Source organism: Takifugu flavidus, chromosome 10 (genome assembly GCF_003711565.1).
Source record: "Takifugu flavidus isolate HTHZ2018 chromosome 10, ASM371156v2, whole genome shotgun sequence".
Taxonomy (NCBI): Eukaryota; Metazoa; Chordata; class Actinopteri; order Tetraodontiformes; family Tetraodontidae; genus Takifugu; species Takifugu flavidus.
Genome location: NC_079529.1, coordinates 1,312,751 through 1,330,578, shown reverse-complemented (window position 1 = coordinate 1,330,578; position 17,828 = coordinate 1,312,751). Strand labels below are relative to the sequence as shown.

General features: G+C 47.2%; 3 protein-coding genes across 8 annotated transcripts; 2 read left to right on the top strand and 1 right to left on the bottom strand.

The window, feature by feature from the left end:
• Positions 1-214: 214 nt before the first annotated feature.
• rbfox1l (RNA binding fox-1 homolog 1, like) lies at positions 215-9,769 on the bottom strand. Of its 4 annotated transcripts, XM_057046063.1 has the most exons (12): positions 9,374-9,768; positions 6,564-6,800; positions 3,220-3,399; positions 3,089-3,142; positions 2,917-3,009; positions 2,777-2,846; positions 2,648-2,707; positions 2,440-2,572; positions 2,302-2,341; positions 2,165-2,232; positions 1,774-1,855; positions 215-1,675 (listed from the first exon to the last, which is right to left on the bottom strand). In XM_057046063.1, the coding sequence occupies exons 1-12, from the start codon at positions 9,458-9,460 to the stop codon at positions 1,631-1,633; spliced, it is 1,149 nt and encodes a 382-aa protein (XP_056902043.1). In that variant the 5' UTR covers positions 9,461-9,768; the 3' UTR covers positions 215-1,630. The 4 variants fall into 4 exon arrangements, with proteins under 4 accessions (XP_056902043.1, XP_056902042.1, XP_056902040.1 ...); XM_057046062.1 differs by having other exon boundaries at positions 2,440-2,707; positions 9,374-9,769; XM_057046060.1 differs by having other exon boundaries at positions 2,440-2,846; positions 9,374-9,769.
• Positions 9,770-10,214: 445 nt separating this feature from the next.
• Positions 10,215-12,170, top strand: rps9 (ribosomal protein S9). The gene is made up of 5 exons (XM_057046181.1): positions 10,215-10,256; positions 10,786-10,898; positions 10,974-11,096; positions 11,265-11,451; positions 11,912-12,170. The coding sequence occupies exons 2-5, from the start codon at positions 10,802-10,804 to the stop codon at positions 12,087-12,089; spliced, it is 585 nt and encodes a 194-aa protein (XP_056902161.1). The 5' UTR covers positions 10,215-10,256; positions 10,786-10,801; the 3' UTR covers positions 12,090-12,170.
• Positions 12,171-12,309: 139 nt separating this feature from the next.
• mboat7 (membrane bound O-acyltransferase domain containing 7) lies at positions 12,310-17,807 on the top strand. Of its 3 annotated transcripts, XM_057046018.1 has the most exons (10): positions 12,350-12,438; positions 12,896-13,078; positions 13,269-13,351; positions 13,556-13,685; positions 14,555-14,681; positions 14,752-14,908; positions 15,230-15,425; positions 15,654-15,806; positions 16,295-16,471; positions 16,689-17,807. In XM_057046018.1, exons 2-10 carry the CDS (start codon positions 13,032-13,034, stop codon positions 17,092-17,094), a joined length of 1,476 nt encoding a protein of 491 aa, XP_056901998.1. In that variant the 5' UTR covers positions 12,350-12,438; positions 12,896-13,031; the 3' UTR covers positions 17,095-17,807. The 3 variants fall into 3 exon arrangements, with proteins under 3 accessions (XP_056901999.1, XP_056901998.1, XP_056902000.1); XM_057046019.1 differs by lacking the exon at positions 12,896-13,078 and having other exon boundaries at positions 12,310-12,438; XM_057046020.1 differs by lacking the exons at positions 12,350-12,438; positions 12,896-13,078 and adding an exon at positions 12,495-12,654.
• Positions 17,808-17,828: the final 21 nt, after the last annotated feature.

Genomic DNA, 17,828 nt, shown 5'->3' with positions numbered 1-17,828 from the left:
CTGGGTTAAATGTTATTTTAATGCAGCCATCAGTGCTCCTGAAACAAGTGGGGAATATAATGAGCCACTTCTCCCCTCACATCAGCTATTCCTTCCATTGTCTTTTATTCTGTAATGAAGTCAGAAAGACTTTAATCTCTTATAATTTCCTCTGTTTCTTTTGTTTAGGATGTTTGAGGACCGTCTTCCAGAATCAATGACACAGCGAAAGCAGTGAAATATCCAAACGGTTTATTTTGAAATCAAACGAGAAGCACCTGTGACGACATAAAATTCTCTGGATGACAAAAATAATCTGTTCTCAAAGCAGCTGAATTATTCCTACAGCACAACTGATGTATCTGAAGGTGCGTTAATGGAAAACAAAATCACAAAAGATGAAATGGGAGGAAAATGCAAGAGGTCAGAATAATAAAGAATACTCAAAACTACAGCAAAGAAGAGCAAAAGGGAGAAAGAAGAGGAGACTCAAGAAATAGGGCAGTAAGAAAATTCTAAATATTAAGAGCGCAGAAGAGAAAAATGAAGAAAATGTTTCAGAGCAAAACTTACAGCCAGAGAGGAAAGATTTCAGAGGTCTTTGCGTCAGCACAAATGTGAGGACCAGCATGGAAAAGCTGATATGTGGTGAATTAAACTGCTGGAGCTCCTCTAAAGCTTATAAAACCAACGCAAAGACGGCGAATAATGGCACGCAGAAAAGAAGAGAAGGCGTTTAAATATAGGAGAGGAAGAGGAAATCACTTCAGAAGCAAAAGAGTGAGGAAACGACAGCGAAACAACACACAAGCTTCCACTCCAGATGTTCTTCCAGAGGTGGTTTTAATACTGAAGCTTTGGGTTTGGAGCCGGTCTGAGAAAACACCAGCTAAAACAACAGGAGTAAGACTCAAGAACTCACAAATAACTCAAAATGAAATAAGGCCGCCGAGCTTTCATCACTGTAAATCACCTGGAGGCGTGTTTATAGAGAGGAAGTGACGCAATCACCATTAAATTATCAGCGCACGTGAGGTCTGGCAAGGGAAAACAAACGATCCGGCCACAGACCTGCCCCGGAAAAATGAAGCCAAAGGAAAAGTCTGTTATAGAAAAAGGATCAGTCAGCTGAAGCTCAAATGGACAAGAGGTAGATTGTTGGAGAGGCAGGAATTCCCACTGCGTCCGCACCGGTCGTCAGTTGGAATCACGGTTCCGGGGTCACAGGTGTCCGTCGGTCGCCCGGAAAACTGGAGCCGCGCACAGAAACTCTCCCGCATCCCAACCCAAAACACACTCAAAGTTCAACGCATCAAAAAGGAGCTCCGTTTGTACAGTTTGACCCGTGGAGAGAAAAACAAACAAACAAACAAACAACAAAAGGCCTCAGATATTGTCCAGGAAGCATCGGTCTCACAGTGTCTGTCGCCTTCTCTCCTGGGAACATCTTAAAATTCACGGAAGCTTGTTAATATTACAGAAGGTCTTCGGGTGAGACCTGTATTTACAACTCCAGTCTGTTTACCCTCTGCAGAGCGGGTGTCAAACACCCACTTTCAAAGATTGGATGGGGGCGGGGTCTCCCCATCTGCCAGCCAATCCCAGCGCAGAGGACGGGCGGCGTCGACCACCGGCGGCCCCTTTAGGTGTCTCAGTACGGGGTGAAGCGGTTGTAACCTCCTCTGTACAAACTGGCCTGTCGAAGGAAGCAGGATGGCAGGCTTTATCAGGAATCCGTGTGTGTGTGAGTGTGTGTGTGTGTGTGTGTGTGTGTGTGTGTGTGTGACAGCTCACCACTGTTCCAACTCCATATGTTGTAGTTGGTCCTACAGAGTGGTGATAGGGGTCTGCAGCTGTGGTGTAAACGCGTCCATACCTGAGCAGAAAGACCAGCAGCAACTCGGATGAAGTCTTCCCAACCATCTATCCAAGATTCTTTAGGATTTCATTAGACTCCGGGCTTCTCTTCATACTCTCAGCACAAGTTAAATTTGTGGCAACTCCAACAATTAGAAGCTGCCTGGGGGTCGAAATTTAATATAAAATGGGGGTGAAATGGAAAGGATCTTGGTGGTCTTACAGGCGACGATCCTGCCAAACCAGATCTCCTCCAGCGCCTGATAAACTACAGCAGAACCTGCAGAAAATGCTCAGTCATCAGAAACGCGGCGCTGACCCGACCTACCCGTCGCTGTAGGTGGCTGCAGCAGCAGACGCAGACTGGGCCACTCTGTAGGCGGCGGGATACCCCCCCTGAACACAAAGGATCCAGTCAATGGCGTTCAAGGTGAGATGGGAGGTGCGTGAAGAAAGAGATCTTACATAGACTTCTGCTCCATACAGGCCGTCCTGGTACACCACACTGGGGGGGGGGGGGGGGGGGGGGGAGATGGGGGGGGGGGCAAATGGACAGGTTGAGCAGCGATCGCAGAGCAGATGCTGGAGATGAACAAGCCTCACCCAGGGAATGCTGGGACGGCGGCGGGCGCCGCTGCAGAGCGAATGGCGTTATAGACGGCTCGCCCCCGACCCCGCAGGGCGGATCCCCGGTAGGCCAGGGTGGGGGTCGCTACGGGATACGGGAAACTGGCCACTGGGGGGACCAGTGACGTGTCAGAGGTGTTCGAAATCCAACAAGAACGAGAAGTGAAGTGAGAGGAGAGCGCACCTGTGTACAGCTCGGGCGCGTACATGGCGCCCATCACGGGGTTGAGCTTCCACCCAGAAGCTTGGAGGGAAACAAAAGAAAAGGTTTCAGTTGGACGACAGTTTACGAGAGAATCCGCTGACGTCTCACCGGAGAGTTCGCCGTTTACGAGGGGCGTCTGGGGCTTCTTGGTCACCACTCTGGCCGTGGCGTTGTTCACCTGGGGGCAGACAGAGCAGAGCGCCTGAAGGCAGATCCTCGCGCCGCACCACCGGCGGACCGACCCTCACCTCGATCTTCCTGCCTTCCACGATCGTCCCGTTCAGCTTCTCTCTGGCCCGGTCGGCCTCGGTCGCGTTCTCGAAGGTCACGAACCCGAACCCCTGCAGGTTGGAGAGGTCGTACGGGTTCCTCAATAGATTCCGCTTTAGTTCTTTTAAACAAAACCAATTTATAATTTACCTTTGATCCCCTCTCGTTGAAGATGATCTCAACATCAAGGATCTTCCCAAATTGCTGGAAACGTGAAAATAACGACTTTTTACTGCGGATTAAAGGAATTTGCAACGTGCTTTAAGAGCAGAGATTCATACGCCGAACATCTGACGCAGGTCCGGGTCCCTGAAGCGGAACGGGATGTTGGAGACGTGGAGGCGTTTGGGTTGAGGTTTGTTTGCCCCCTCCTCGTCGCTGCCGCTCCCCGCTCCGCCAGCTGATGACACCGACACGCTCAGAGCCTGGGGGTCAGAGGTCACGGGGGCCAGCGCCTCCTCCTGAAAGCGTGAGGGTACGAAAGCAGGAGGACGGAACGCAAAGGAATGAAGAATGAAGGAGGTGTGAGGCGGTGAAGGACAAGAGAGGGGGAGACAGGGAGGGAGAGAGAGGGAGGAGAGAGAGGAAGAGAGGAAGAGAGAGAGGGAGAGAGAGAGGGAGAGAGGGAGAGGGAGGAGAGAGAGGAAGAGAGAGGGAGAGGGAGGAAGAGAGGGAGAGGAGGAGAGAGAGAGAGGGAGGAAGAGAGAGGGTGGGAGAGAGAGGGAGGGAGAGGAGAGAGGGAGGAGAGAGGAGAGAGGGAGGGAGAGAGAGGGAGGAGAGAGAGGAAGAGAGGGAGGGAGGAAGGAAGAGGGAGAGAGAGGTACAGGGAGAGGTAGAGAGGGAGAGTGAGGGAGGGAGGGAGAGAGGGAAGAGGGAGAGAGAGAGGAGGAAGAGAGAGGGAGGGAGGAGGAAGAGAGGGAGGAGAGAGAGGGAAGAGGGAGAGAGAGAGGGAGAGAGAGAGGGAGGAGAGAGGAGAGAGGGAAGAGGGAGGAAGAGGGAGGAAGAGAGAGGGTGGGGGAGAGAGGGAGAGAGAGGAGGGAGGGAGAGAGAGAGAGGGAGGAAGAGAGGGAGAGAGGGAGAGGGAGGGAGAGAGGGAGGAGGGAGAGAGAGAGGGAGAGAGAGGAGGGAGGGAGAGGAGAGAGGGAGAGGGAGAAGAGAGGGAGAGGGAGGGAGAGAGAGGAGAGGGAGAGGGAGGAAGAGAGGGAGAGGGAGGAAGGAAGAGAGAGGGAGGGAGGGAAGAGGGAGAGAGGGAGGAAGAGAGAGGGAGGGAGGAGAGAGAGGGAGGAAGAGAGAGGGAGGGGGAGAGAGGGAGGGAGGAAGGAAGAGGGAGAGAGAGGGAGAGAGAGAGGGAGAGGAGGAAGAGAGGGAGAGTGAGGGAGGGAGGGAGAGAGTGAGGGAGAAAGGGAGGGAGAGAAAGGAAAGAGAGGGAACGAGAGATGGAGAGAGAGAGAAAGAGAAGGGAGGGGGGGCGAGCGTCAGCAGGGGGGACCAGCAGAAACCAGAAGCAAAATTCAGCAACGACTTTTAGAAAAACTCTGTGAAGACTCAGTTGCGTAAGCGTCATCGCAGCATCATGAAGTGACTCAAACCAAAGGTCAAAGAGCATTCAGCAACCAGTGATCCTTCTCAGGCAAACGTGAGGAGCGCTCCAGTTTAGTGAGGCGTCTGAAAACATGCCTGTCGGAGAGGACGCAGCCTGACGCCTTTTAAAATGACCGAGGGTCGACCTGCTGTTTAATCAATCAAGCTGTAAAAGGAGTTAAAGTTTGAGCTGATGCGCGGATAAATAAATCATCCGAAAAATACAGACCAATCTTGATTAAATGTATTGTAATTGCCCCATGCAGATGAACACCAAGGCCTACAGTGCCAAAAACAAAAACACTCAGTATCCCACAATGCACCACAATGCTAATTTGTGCATGTGTTGTTTGTGTTGATGGGGAACCAAAATGGTCACGATTAACAGTCCAAGTGAGGAAAATAACCAACAAAAGGTCTGCGACAGCAGCGTCAGCAGTGAGCGTGTGAGGAAACGGAACATTATGATCGGAAAGCAAAGAAGGGAAGACTGAAACTGGAGATGTGTGGAATATTCCGCAGTCCTCCACGTATTAGCATTGTAGTACCATGAAAAGGCCTCAGTGCAGCGGTGGGGATTATATTGGAACAACGGAAACCAGGCAGAGAAGGTGCGCAAAAAGCTCGGGGAGGAAGAGGGAGATGAGAAGGTCAGAGGTCAAATCTGAACGTTCCACAAATGTGAGGTCACGGTGCTGCTTTCTGCCAGGGGTTAAAGGTCACTTTGGAAAAAAAAGGAGGGGGGGGTGGCACAATTAATAGGTAGAGACACACTTTTGCTCAGGGAAGTTACACACATGATGTACAGCTCACAGACCACTGGATCATACTAGACTATGCCTGGCTAGAGTAGGGCACACACACACACACACACACACAACACACACACACACACACACACACACACACACACAGGACAGACGGGGGTACACAGGGGTGGAGGATGTGGGGGGGAAGGGGGGGGTTGATGGTGGTGCTGTGCCACGATGCAGAAATGTAATTCTGGACCTGAGCGATATTTCAGAGGGGGAGAAAGAGGGTCATCCGGTCAGCATCCCCTTCTGACCCCCTCCGCGGCGCCGCCTCAACACTCTCCCAAAATCAGCACGGCCCCCGAGTACGTGGTGGAGTTCTAGTCGTAAAATACGCAGGTGGGGCCACAAAAACACACCGTTTATGAGAGGAGGGAGAGAGAAGTCCCGAGAGCGGCTTGTCTGACCTGCACGGGAGAAATAACATGACTCTCCTGCCTGCGCGTGTGTGTGTGTGTGTGTGTGTGTGTGTGTGTGTGTGTGTGTGTGTGTGTGTGTGTATTATTGAGGCCGCACTAGCCTCACAATGCTAAGATGATGCTAGATATGAGTCTCCAATGTTGGAGGACAGCAGGCGGCACTTTTAGCATTCTTAATGTTGTAGCTGAGGGTGGAAAATATCTTCTTCGTTGGTTTTAATCTTACACTGGTTTATGATGGTTTCATAAATAATTTGTTCAGGCGGTGATGTCATCGCTGTGGTTTACCACCCAAATAAATGAGCTTCTGCTCTACAGGGTCGGAGACTGTGACCAAGTTCTGATTGAATGAGCATTAAGTAAACACATCCTTTCTGTAGCTATTTAACTGTGAAGTTGCTGCACAAAGATTAGACCTTGATTTATGTTTGATAAGATAACGCAAATTAATCAGTCAATCAAGCATGTGATCAGAGGTTTTGTCTAAAATGATTGTCAATAATGGAAAACATGGAATTGATGTCCTGTATTTATTGACATAAGCTGCCTTAATTCAAAACTGTCTCTGAGGCAGGAAATAGGCTGATTTATTGCCCCACTCAGCTGCCCCTCAACCCCCCACTGTGTTGTGGTGAGCGGGAGCAGCATTCCCGTACATGGACACAACAGTGGATCTCTAAATATAGAAGGAAACTCTATCTGTTCCTGATAGGACCTGCAGCTGCACGCCGTCTTCTCACATGAGCCTAAGATCAGATTTTATCGTGGACCATGTTCCTCTGGTCGTGATGCGAGTTCCAGCCTTGAACTTACCGTGCTGCCGGAGGTCAGATGCTCCGCCCCTTCAAGCTGAGGGCCCTGATAGACTCTGAGCTGGGGGTGTTCGGAGTACTCTGAGCTGGCATGTGCAGAGTTAAACTCTAGAGGCGGCAGCCTGCCTACAGATGTTGACGGGCCTTGACCTTGCTGGGCGTAGGAGGCTGGAGGGGCGTAGACCTGAGGCAGGGCGGGGTCGCCGCTGCCAGGGCCGGCCTCCTGCGCAGGGCCCCCCTGGGGAGGAGGACAGAGATCAGCTACGTCAGAGGAGTCAACAAAACAACAACCACGTTACTTCCTCTGCTGTCAGAGGAAGATGCACAGGAAGATGCTCGTCTAAGTCCCGTCCGTTTGTTGAAGCTAAAGATTTAAAATCTTTCAAATCCTTCGTGGGGTTCAGAACATTTTAAAAGGAGCCCAAACTATTTAGTCAGGACGTCGGTTTTTGTGTTTCTACACGAGTCAAAAAAGTAACAGAATAAGTCCCAATTATTTTCCTAAATAATCTTTTTTTTATCTTTAATTAGGAGTACAAAAAAAACGTGACCACATATTGATAAAAAGGCTGTTTATAATCACTTAGTCAACAGAAAAAAGCAGATAAAGATGTGTTTATTTGACAGATCAAAGATCCTTTTAAAATATTGTAAAATTAATTTAAAAAAATAATATTCTCACAATGTGTGAAGTATTAATGCAATGTTTACTCAAATGTCTGCAGCTGTAAATAAGAAGATGAGTAAATAAGCTAAGCCGCTTCCTCATTTCTTCCAAATCACAACAGAAATCATCCAGATTTTGCCTTGATCGAGCTCAAATGACGGATAAGAGATGGATTTATCCTCAGAAAAAGAGTGTTGAAGCGTTCTCTTACCCCTTTACTGCACGTCTGGACCTGTGAAGCATCGTCCAACAGCTGCAGCATGTTTTAATGCCGGCCGACCACCCGCCTCCTGCACCATAAGTTCTACTCATCCACCAATCACATCCAACCGTCGCCAGATCAAAAAGACCGAGGGAGGCGCCCCAGCTGTGGTCATCTGTCACCAGCACCCACCCACACACACACACACACACACCCACACACACACACTCACACTGCCCCTGCTACACACACACTACAGACTGTAGGTAGATGTAACCCATCAGGTATTTATGAATAATATATCTGTCATCAATATATCAGGGAAACAGTTCCAGATGTTTATGGCTCTCACAGTAATAAAATATTGTGAAAAACTTAATGAATTAATCAATGAACTGAACCAATTCGGTTGAAATGATGTGCGAAATGCCACAAATTTGTCGTCCTGCTTCCAGATTAAGGAGGATCTGTAATAATTACACACAGTCCTGAATAAACACATAAATGGAACAACTCAACAACAAATATGGAATAGGAAACCTGCTATAATAGGAATATTATAGTTTAAAAGACACAGGATGGGGTCACGTGTATTATTCCATCCATACAGCCCCAATAAATATGTACTTTAATTCCCTGAGTATGTTTAATCTTCATTTTCACTGATATTGTAACATTTACAAAAGAAATACTATTGCTCTTTTGTGCTGTGCTACTTTTATGGCCCAAATATAGTTACAGTATTTCCAATCCCAGCCAGTACCAAAGGCTAAATGCTAATATTGGCATGTTTGTATTTATGATGTTAATAGCCAGTTTGGAGTCAAATGATGGTCATTCTGAGCAGAGTAACATGATCCTGTCACAAAATCCCTTCATGATAAACTGGTTTGGGCCTCGCAAAGACAATCCGATATTACAACATATGTCAATTTAATAAAATTACAACCCCGACAAGGGAACCAGCTGTGTAGAATTTTAATTAGTCTGAGGAAACAACAGATGTGTGACAGACAGACGAGCCGATGAGATAACCAGCTGCGTATCGTAATACTCCCACTCTGATCCAGTCCCGCGGTATCAGCAGCCATTCAGACTGTTCGTCCCCCCTCATCCTTTTTTTTTGGTTTACATGTGCTCCCTCTTTTTCCTCGTCTCCCTGTTCAGCTGTCACTATGTGGTCAAAGGTCAACGGCTCTGAGCCAGGTGCCTGCTGGGACAACTGCCACGGGATTTACACACAGACCCATATCAGCAGATGTGGCCTTTTAGCACAGGCCCAGTTACAAATGTAGAGCTATCCCGTTAGATTCAATCTTCTCTCCTCTCTCCAATCAGGCCAATCACTGCAGACAGCTTCACCACACTTCTCTTCCCTTGAACAGTCTTTTGGCAGGTCTACGTTTCTACGTTTCCCTGTATAAAATTGCTGCGACTGCACTGATAAAGTGAAAAACACTCAGGCTTCTCACCTATTTTAAGTACCCTTGACTGCAGACAGCAGGATAGGTGACAGAATCTGCTCCTGTGATTATCTACATGGGAGAGGAGGTCTAAAAATACACCAAGCCGGCAGAGACAAGGTAGAGAATACCAGATGCATTGAGACGTTAATGGTATGTCAGGGACACTTGAACACGCGTACACACGCACTGGAACAGCCTGCTACCATTAGTGAGCCCAAGATAATGTGTCCTATTAGATATCACAAGTCACAATCAGGACATTTTTGGTTCTCTTTGGTGTATTACAGTATTAGGCAATAATTTACTACTGTCAGACTGTTGTCAGTATTAATACAAGTGTCATTAAGGAAAAGACAGGCCTGAGGTTTAGAGTTGGTTTAACTGTCTGACTGGCTAGCAGGTGATACTTAGGTGATACTTGGCTAGAGCAGCCAAACATGAGATCATAAAGTTTATAGAGTAAAAGGAGATTTTACCTGAACTATGCTGGGGTAGCATGTGGTCGTCTGTGGGTAGACAGGGAGTCCATAAGGCTGAAGAATCACCGTGGGTGAGGAGAGCATAGCCCAAAAGCCACACAAAAAGAGACAGGAACGGGGGAATATGTGAGGTAGAGGACGAAACGGAACAGGAAAGATTGATATGCGAGCGGGAGTGTAAGCAATCAAGCTGTGGGTTAAAAATCCTAATGGTAGAAACAGGAGATCCAAGAGGGAGAAGGCAAAAAGGTTAAGACTCTAGTCAACCCCGGCACTCAGTCAAGAACAAAGATAACGCAAAGAAAGTCCACTAAACAATTGCCGTCCTGCCTGAAAAAGACAGGATACAGGGCAGTGAAAGAGAAAGCAAGTGGGCTTCTGTTTGTCCATCAGTTGACCATGCAGCCTGACGGACAGAAACACATGCTCAGGGTCCCATTTCAGAGTTATATAAATAGTCGACCATGTCCTTCTCTCTCAGTTTACCACTTTACCTCCTTCAACACTCAAACAATAAAAATCACCCAGTTTGTATATTTCACACGGCAGGAAAATACAACATAACATACAGTATATAATTTGGACCCAAAGTGTCACCTTGTAAAAAAAAGCAAACACAATGCATTGTAATTTACTTATAAATCAGTATAAAACAAAACTATGCAATATGGGAACGCACATTAAACCAATAATGTATGTTCATTGTAAAAGCTCACATCAACGTTGTTGTCATTTTGACCAACAGAGTGCGACAAAACCGACACTAGGTCCTTTTTAAACAGAGGTGCATGATGGGATATGTAGTGCGTATATGGGCCCTATAAGTTCTCGGCAACTTCCGTTTGCGTCCTCTTTTACTGCGCGAGCCTGAGCAAGACAGGTATGTTACGCTAACTCGTGAAACTATTTAGCGATAATTGATCACAATGATCGATTTTGAATGCCTGAGCTTTAATAGACAGTATAACTGTACTGATGTGATCGTGTTTGCAAGTAAGTTGCTGTTTGTGAATTAGAGTAGTTAAGAGCATGTGGGGCTAAGCTAACATAGCGTTGACAGCGTGGTACAGTCGTGGCCTAGACGCATGACCGACAGCAGCATGTAACTAATATGGCATTATCTATACTTCAGTTTTTATCGTATGAAGTGCACATATAACTGGTATATATTGTGTAATTTATGGATGCGTATTAGCTACTGTACATGTTCTTAAAGAAAGGACGGTAACGCATTAGCGAGCTAGCATTAGCATCACCGGTATTGTCCACGCGACGTAAGCGCAAATTCAAATTAATCAAAGGTTGTAGTAATTACAGTTTAAATTTAACTCAAAATATATCAATGTTGTGTTCGGTTTATGGAATGTTGTGTAACTTTCTGAAATGTATTGACGTGAAACTTTTTGCAGGCACAATTAAGCCGCCATGCCCGTTGCCAGGAGTTGGGTTTGCAGCAAGACCTATGTCACCCCCCGCCGACCCTTCGAGAAATCCCGTCTCGACCAGGAGTTGAAGCTCATTGGTATGTTTTCATTCAAATATGTGCCAAAAATGAGTACGTAGTTGAAGCAGGACTGAGTTTGACTCTTGTTTTAAGGCGAATATGGGCTGAGGAACAAGCGTGAGGTGTGGAGGGTCAAGTTCACCCTGGCCAAAATTCGCAAAGCTGCCAGAGAGCTGCTGACTCTGGATGAGAAGGACCCCAAGCGTCTGTTTGAAGGTATTTTAAAGAGTCAAAATATCATTACTCAGTATTTGCCGATGATTAAATGATCAATTGTCAGATTTCTGTGACGTCATGAATTCCTCGTCAATGAGGCAAATCTGACATCACGTTTTTCCACTCGTTGGTTTATTTGGAAATTTTAAATGGCTCTTTTGTATCCAGGTAATGCCTTGCTGAGACGTCTGGTGAGAATCGGTGTGTTGGATGAGGGTAAGATGAAGCTCGATTACATCCTGGGTCTGAAGGTTGAAGATTTCTTGGAGCGGAGGCTGCAGACACAGGTCTTCAAGCTTGGCCTTGCTAAGAGTATCCACCATGCCCGTGTCCTTATCCGCCAGAGGCACATTCGGTGAGATCCTGAAGCAAATGTAAAATATTACAGGGGTCAAGTGTTTTGAGGGACTCATAAGAATGTCTTAATGCTTCCTCCTGTAGAGGATCAACTTCTCATGCTGTCCACTGAGATCAGTTAAAACATCTCAGCAAGGTCAATTCGGTATCAAAACCGTATACCTTGTCATTAGACATTGCCCAGAGACAATCCGGCCACTGAGGGCTTGGACTATGCCAATGAGGCTGTGGGTGTCGCAAGGTATGGGGGATTGCACCTCGGGCAATTGTTTTGTTTCACCTTCTTCTGGGGTTTAAAGGAACCAACAACCAGGCTGATGATTTAAAATTATACATTCAGATTGTCTGTGGTGTCAAGAATTCCTCGTCAATGAAGCCTGCAATAAGTTACTGGCACTGGTCCGGTCGAAATGAGCTCTTTGCATTTTCACTGAATGTGACGTTTGTTCTTTCGACAGTGTGCGCAAGCAGGTGGTGAATATCCCCTCCTTTGTGGTTCGTCTGGACAGCCAGAAGCACATTGACTTCTCTCTGAGATCTCCATATGGTGGTGGACGCCCAGGTCGCGTCAAGAGAAAGAACGCCAAGAAGGGCCAGGGTGGATCAGGAGGAGCTGACGATGAGGAGGAAGATTAAGAAGGATGTTGAAAAGGGAGTGTTTTAATGCTTCCTGTACCATCTTAATTTTCAATAAAAAAAAATGGTCTAACCAGTAAACTTGTCATTTTTACTCTTGTACTGTTATATTTGGGATTTTTTTTAAAACTGGAATGCACTTTAATATGAAACTGTTTAAACATAATCCTCAAAGGTTCTCTTCTAAATTGCGAAACACAAATTTGGTGTTAATGGTATGATCCACTTCCTGAGAGCAGGAATGGTACACGCCGGCCACGCCCACACGCGGAAATGGAAAGTAAACGTTGGCTTTGAGCGTATAGAGGGACGGAGTCTATCGAAAATATTAAACCCAAGTGTCATAAATGTAAGTAGTCCTTTCAACATTTAATTCTCACCCTCTGTAATGCCTGTGTAGTGGGCGCTCTTCTATCATCGCTTAACATTTGAGAAATCGCTGATGCAGACGTACTCATTTTCCAAAATAAGCTCATTTAAAAGCGTTCTTAAACCAAAACGCGTCGCCAAAAGTCTCGCCTTGGTTTTTAATCTCTTGGATAGGAACGCTAAAGTTTTTATGAAGGTATTACGGTATGATACTCGAAGCCATCGGATATGTCTCAACAAGCTAACGGAGGAGCGCTCGCATGTAATGGCGTGTTCCCACATTCATTCAATCAGAATATGAACGGAATAACAACGTTCTTGATGCTTTTACCTGTGACTGAGACGTCACATGCAGAAAGATTTATGTGCCGATGAAGCCAACGTGTCACTGCACCTTGTCGTATGGAGTTATTTGGGTAAAAGTGTGCTTTTTGTAGATGTTCCTGTAGGTAACAGCGCTTCTGCTGCATTCAGGCCAACACAGTCAATGTCCTGCATCCTACATGTTGGCTGTGAGGAAAATCATCTGTCTGTATCATTTTGCTAACCCACATCATGGTGTAAATCATCGCCATGCATGCTAAAATGGATTTGACATGGGAATCAATACTCACGAAAAGGTAGAAAACTGAAATGCCCGCCTATATTTTAGACACTTGAACGCACCACTTGTTCTTAAACCATTAAAAGAGGAATAACTTTGAATTTTTAAAAGTGGGACACGCCAGCAAAAGATCCCTATATTTTAATAGTTTTAGTTTGTTTTGTGTGTCAGAATAATCAAGCGGGTGGTCTTTTTTTCCATTGTAGCGCAGCAATGTCTTCCGATGAACTTGTGTACTTGGGAATTCTCGCTGTGTCCATTTCTGTTGGATTCCTCTTCCGTTACCTCAGTGAGTATTTTGGAAACCTTAAATGTTCAACCAAAAACCAAAAAAAAAAGTCAGTCGCGACTGTGCCACTTTAGCAATCTCTCTGAATTGTGTAACGTTCTTTTGTCTTTTGGTTTCCTGCAGTTCCAGAGCCACCAGGCACCTTTGTAGCCTCCTGGCAGCTGCTGATTGATGAATAATTCTGTCCTTTCACCTGCATTCCAGGTCCCCATGTGAAGCAGGCCACCGCGCTGCTGCTCGGCCTCCTTTTTACAGTCGCCACCTGTCAAATCCACACGCTCCACTCGCTGGTGACCGTGATTGGAACATGGATTATCATAAAAAGCTGCTGGCGGTGAGAAGCTAATGTTTACATTTTCTCTTGTTGTACATATTCAACACTTTCTCTTCACATTGTCTTGGTCAGTTTTGGTTCATTTCTGTAGAAATGTCTTTCATTTATCCTTGAGTGGTTTCGTCTGCCAACAAAGTAGGAGGAAGTTTTTTGCTTGTGTAAGTTTTTGTTCTTATGACACTTGTTACAACACTCCAAAAGTTCTGCACGGATCTGAGGGTATTTTGGGATGTTCCTTGGATAATTATTTGAATTTATAGGTTCAACTTAAGTAACATTACTACAATAGGTTTTTAATTAGTACTTCAACCCCTCGTTTGGTTATTTCCCATTGCCACATGGGGGAAACACTCTTCCTTACTGAGTGTGTGTGGATGTTATTTAACAGCTTGGTAGAAGAGCTGAGCTGTGATCTGGGTTCTACCTTTCGATATTAGTGTGTTTTTCATTGTTATTACCCAAATAAAGGCATGTTTTTGGACTGAGGGTTTCAGACACTCACACGGGCACAAGAGGAGGATTCACGCTCCTCTTCTGAGCCTTTGACCTGCTGTTTGTGCTGTTTGTGAACGTGATATCAGAGGAACACGCTGACACGCATTCATCAGATTTAGGAGCAACTCCCAGTTGGACCGTAACTGGTTAGATTTTCACGGTCGGATCGTCTTGACCCCACTTTACCGACCCTGCAGTCATTTGACGCAATTTTTATTTTTGACACATAAATCGGGTGGAGAAACAGGATATTAATTCATTATAGATGTGACCTTATTTCTATGACCCAAGTCCATTCTGACCATTTTTAGTCCTGCCTTCTTGAGTTTCTTCTTGAGCTCCACAGTCCCTCACATGCTGTCTGTCTCCCACAGGTTTGCTCCGGCGTTGAGTCTGGCCTGGACCTTTCTCTACCTTCTTTTCTTTCGTCTGGCCACTTGGTTTGGTCTGCCAGCGCCGACCCCTTTTGCAAATGCCATCCAGCTCCTCCTCACTCTCAAGGTAGAGAAGCTCAATCGGAGGAAGCTACCGCGGCGCACGGCGAGGTGACGGGTCTGCTTTTTGTTGCTAGATGGTGAGTTTAGCCAACGAGGTGCAAAGCTTCCACGTGGAAAAGAAGAAGGACGTGAGCTCGTTTGGAAAGTCTCCTGCCGTCGGGGGTCTGTCGCAGGAGCCGTCCCTCTACGACCTCCTCTCCTATAGCTACTGTTACATTGGTATAATGACGGGTGAGTCTGAAAATGCCATGACGTCATCACGTTTGTGCATCTTGTGTTTGTATGGCGTGTTGTTGTTGTTGTTGTTGTTGCATCTGCTTTTGCATGAATCCTAACTGTTGTCTCTCTTTGTCGCACTCTCGGCCACTTGCCCGATATTGTGTGAGTCCACATTGTCTTCAGTGTTATTACCCCCCCCCCGATCCAACGACATCCTCCTCATCGTTCACCACACCATCCCACCTAAATGCCTCAAATGATCCTATTTTTCCATTTTGGTCTATCGCTGCCTCATCCCCTCTCCTTTATCTGTCCCTCCACCCCCCCCAAAAGGCCCATTTTTCCGTTTCCAAACATACAGCGATTGGCTGCGGCAGCCGAGCCCACGGGCGCTGCCCGGCTGGGAGCCGTGCCTGCAGCGTCTGAAGCTGGTACCCGTCTTCGGCGCTCTGTTCCTCTACGTCAACTCTGTGTTTCCGCTGGATTACGTCCGCACAGAAGAGTTCTTGGATCGTCATTTCTTCTTTAGGTAAAGTTCTGTCAGCGTCTTTGCTCAGCTGCACAAACTCTCATTATATTACTGTATAATTCCACTGAAAACAAAGCAGGAGAATTAGTCAGAAGAGGGAGCAATGACCTGCGTCTCTGTAGCTGCTGATGTGTCGACCTCCAGTGTGGTTACAGCTCAGCACTTCTGTAATCATCTCCCCCAGAGCTCGTCACAGTAATGATGTTTTCCCCCGCTCTCTTTCTCCAGGTTCTTCTACATGATTGCGGTATTTTTCGTGTTCAGGATGCGCTTCTACGCAGCGTGGTGCGGAGCCGAGGCCGCGTGTATCAGCGCGGGCCTGGGCTGCTATCCAGAGAAGTCGCTGACGAAACCTGGAGGAGGACCCACCGTCGACTACAGGTGCTTTGGCCGTCGCCTTTATCGCGTCGCTCACTGCTGGGGGGGAGACGAACGCTGGAGAGGGTATAAATAGTGGCTCTGGGGGCGCGGCGTGCTTTACCGGTTGATGGCGTGCGTGTGCGTTGGTTGAGTCGACCTAAGGGGGAGACAAAGGTGCGTCGATAGAAGAGACTGTTCCTTCTCAAAAGAGGAGAGATGTTGCATAAGTGGATTCGTGTAGCAGCCATTGAGAATTTTGTTAAATGGTGAAGAATCGGATGTTACCCGAGCTGGGAAAAACAAGCGAAGTTCACCATAACCTCCCCCCCCCCCCTCCCCGTTATATGTATAATCATGACACAACGCCATCAGTTGTCCCATTTCATAGCGTTGCATATAAACTGAGGCGAGGACGTGATTCCGAGCAGACACGCAGCTAAATGTGCTGACTAATGGCTCCCTGCTCTCCTTCCATTGAAACTCGTGCTGATTTCTCACCCCGTTTCCAGCCCCGACCCCACGGCTGAAGACAAGTACGACTTCAGAACCATCCAGTGCATCGACTGCTACAACACCGACTTCTGCGTGAAGGTCCGCCACGGCATGCGTTACTGGAACATGACGGTGCAGTGGTGGTTGCATCACTACATCTACCCCAACGCCCCCTTCAGGTCCTACACTCTCAGGTGAGGCCTCACCTGTTGCTCCGCATTGATCCCTGCTGAAGCTCGTTAGTATTTGTTTTCCATAAGTTACAGAAAGACAAACAGTGTTTTCTCACAGAAGTCTGCTTACACCACCTTTCCTTTAAACCTCTTTTTTGGTAGTAATCTCTAGCGATTGTCTGAAATGCTGCGTTTACTGTCTGGTGGAGACTTCACCTCTCCCGATTGTGACTCTCAGGGCGGGCTGGACCATGCTGATCAGCGCCTACTGGCACGGGCTGCACGTGGGCTACTACCTGTCCTTCCTCACCATCCCCCTGTGCATCGCCGCAGAGTCCGCCATGGAGGCTTCCGTACGAGCCAAACTGGGCCCCCGAGGGCAGAACATCTTCGACTGGGTTCACTGGTTCCTGAAGATGAGGGCCTACGACTACATGTGCATGGGCTTCGTGCTGCTGAAGGCCTCCGACACCATCAACTACTGGACGTCCATCTACTTTGCCGTGCACATCGTCGCCGTCGGCTGCCTCGTGGTCGGCAGGGTCTTGAAGGGAGGGAGAGCGGAGGGGCGGGGGAGGGACAAGGGCGCCAAAAGAGATGGAGAAGGGGCTGAAAACACCAACAGTGGAGCAAAAACAGACTGAACAGAAGCAGCGAAAAGGATTTTTGGGACTTGAGACAATCACACAGTCATTAATTTGGGGAGTGAAAGCTGAGTCCTGGGTTATTTTCCCTCTCTCTTCACCTCCCTGGGGTCTGTCATCACAGCTGCCACGGTAACCGCCACACTGGTCAACAAGAGAGCAGAGGAGCCAAACAGTCGTCCGGGGATCGGGTACAGCGGCGAGCATCAGTGTTCTGTTACAGTAGAAATCTGCTGGGGAAACGCTCAGTTCTCCGGCTCCACTCCAGTGTTAGATGGAAAAAGTCTTATTTCAAGTGTTGGACATTTCTTTTGCCTGTGAATTTAAGTTCCGTTGTGTTTTTGATGCACCTCCGATCATATCAGGAGAGCGGTATGATGCAAAAAGACGGAAAAGCATCAGTGCCGCCATCAAACGCTCCTGGCTGGGACCAAAACGCCGTCACCACCTCCACGCCGTCGCTACAAACGCTGATCGTTGAATGAATTCCTTCCTTTGATGGATGGAAATGAATCACCCAAAACCTCAGATATTTTGTAACTCAAGTGACACTGAATTTAAAGGTCTTGATTTCCCACTTCACTTTTAAATAGTGATGTTTATTTCTGAGTTTTTATCTTTGCTTTTTTTTCATTATAAGCTCCTGATTTCACGTGTTAGCTCGTCTTGTGTTTCTGCTCTGGAATTCCAGAATAAAAAGTTCCACCCTGAGACTCGTTTGTAGCAAACATTGT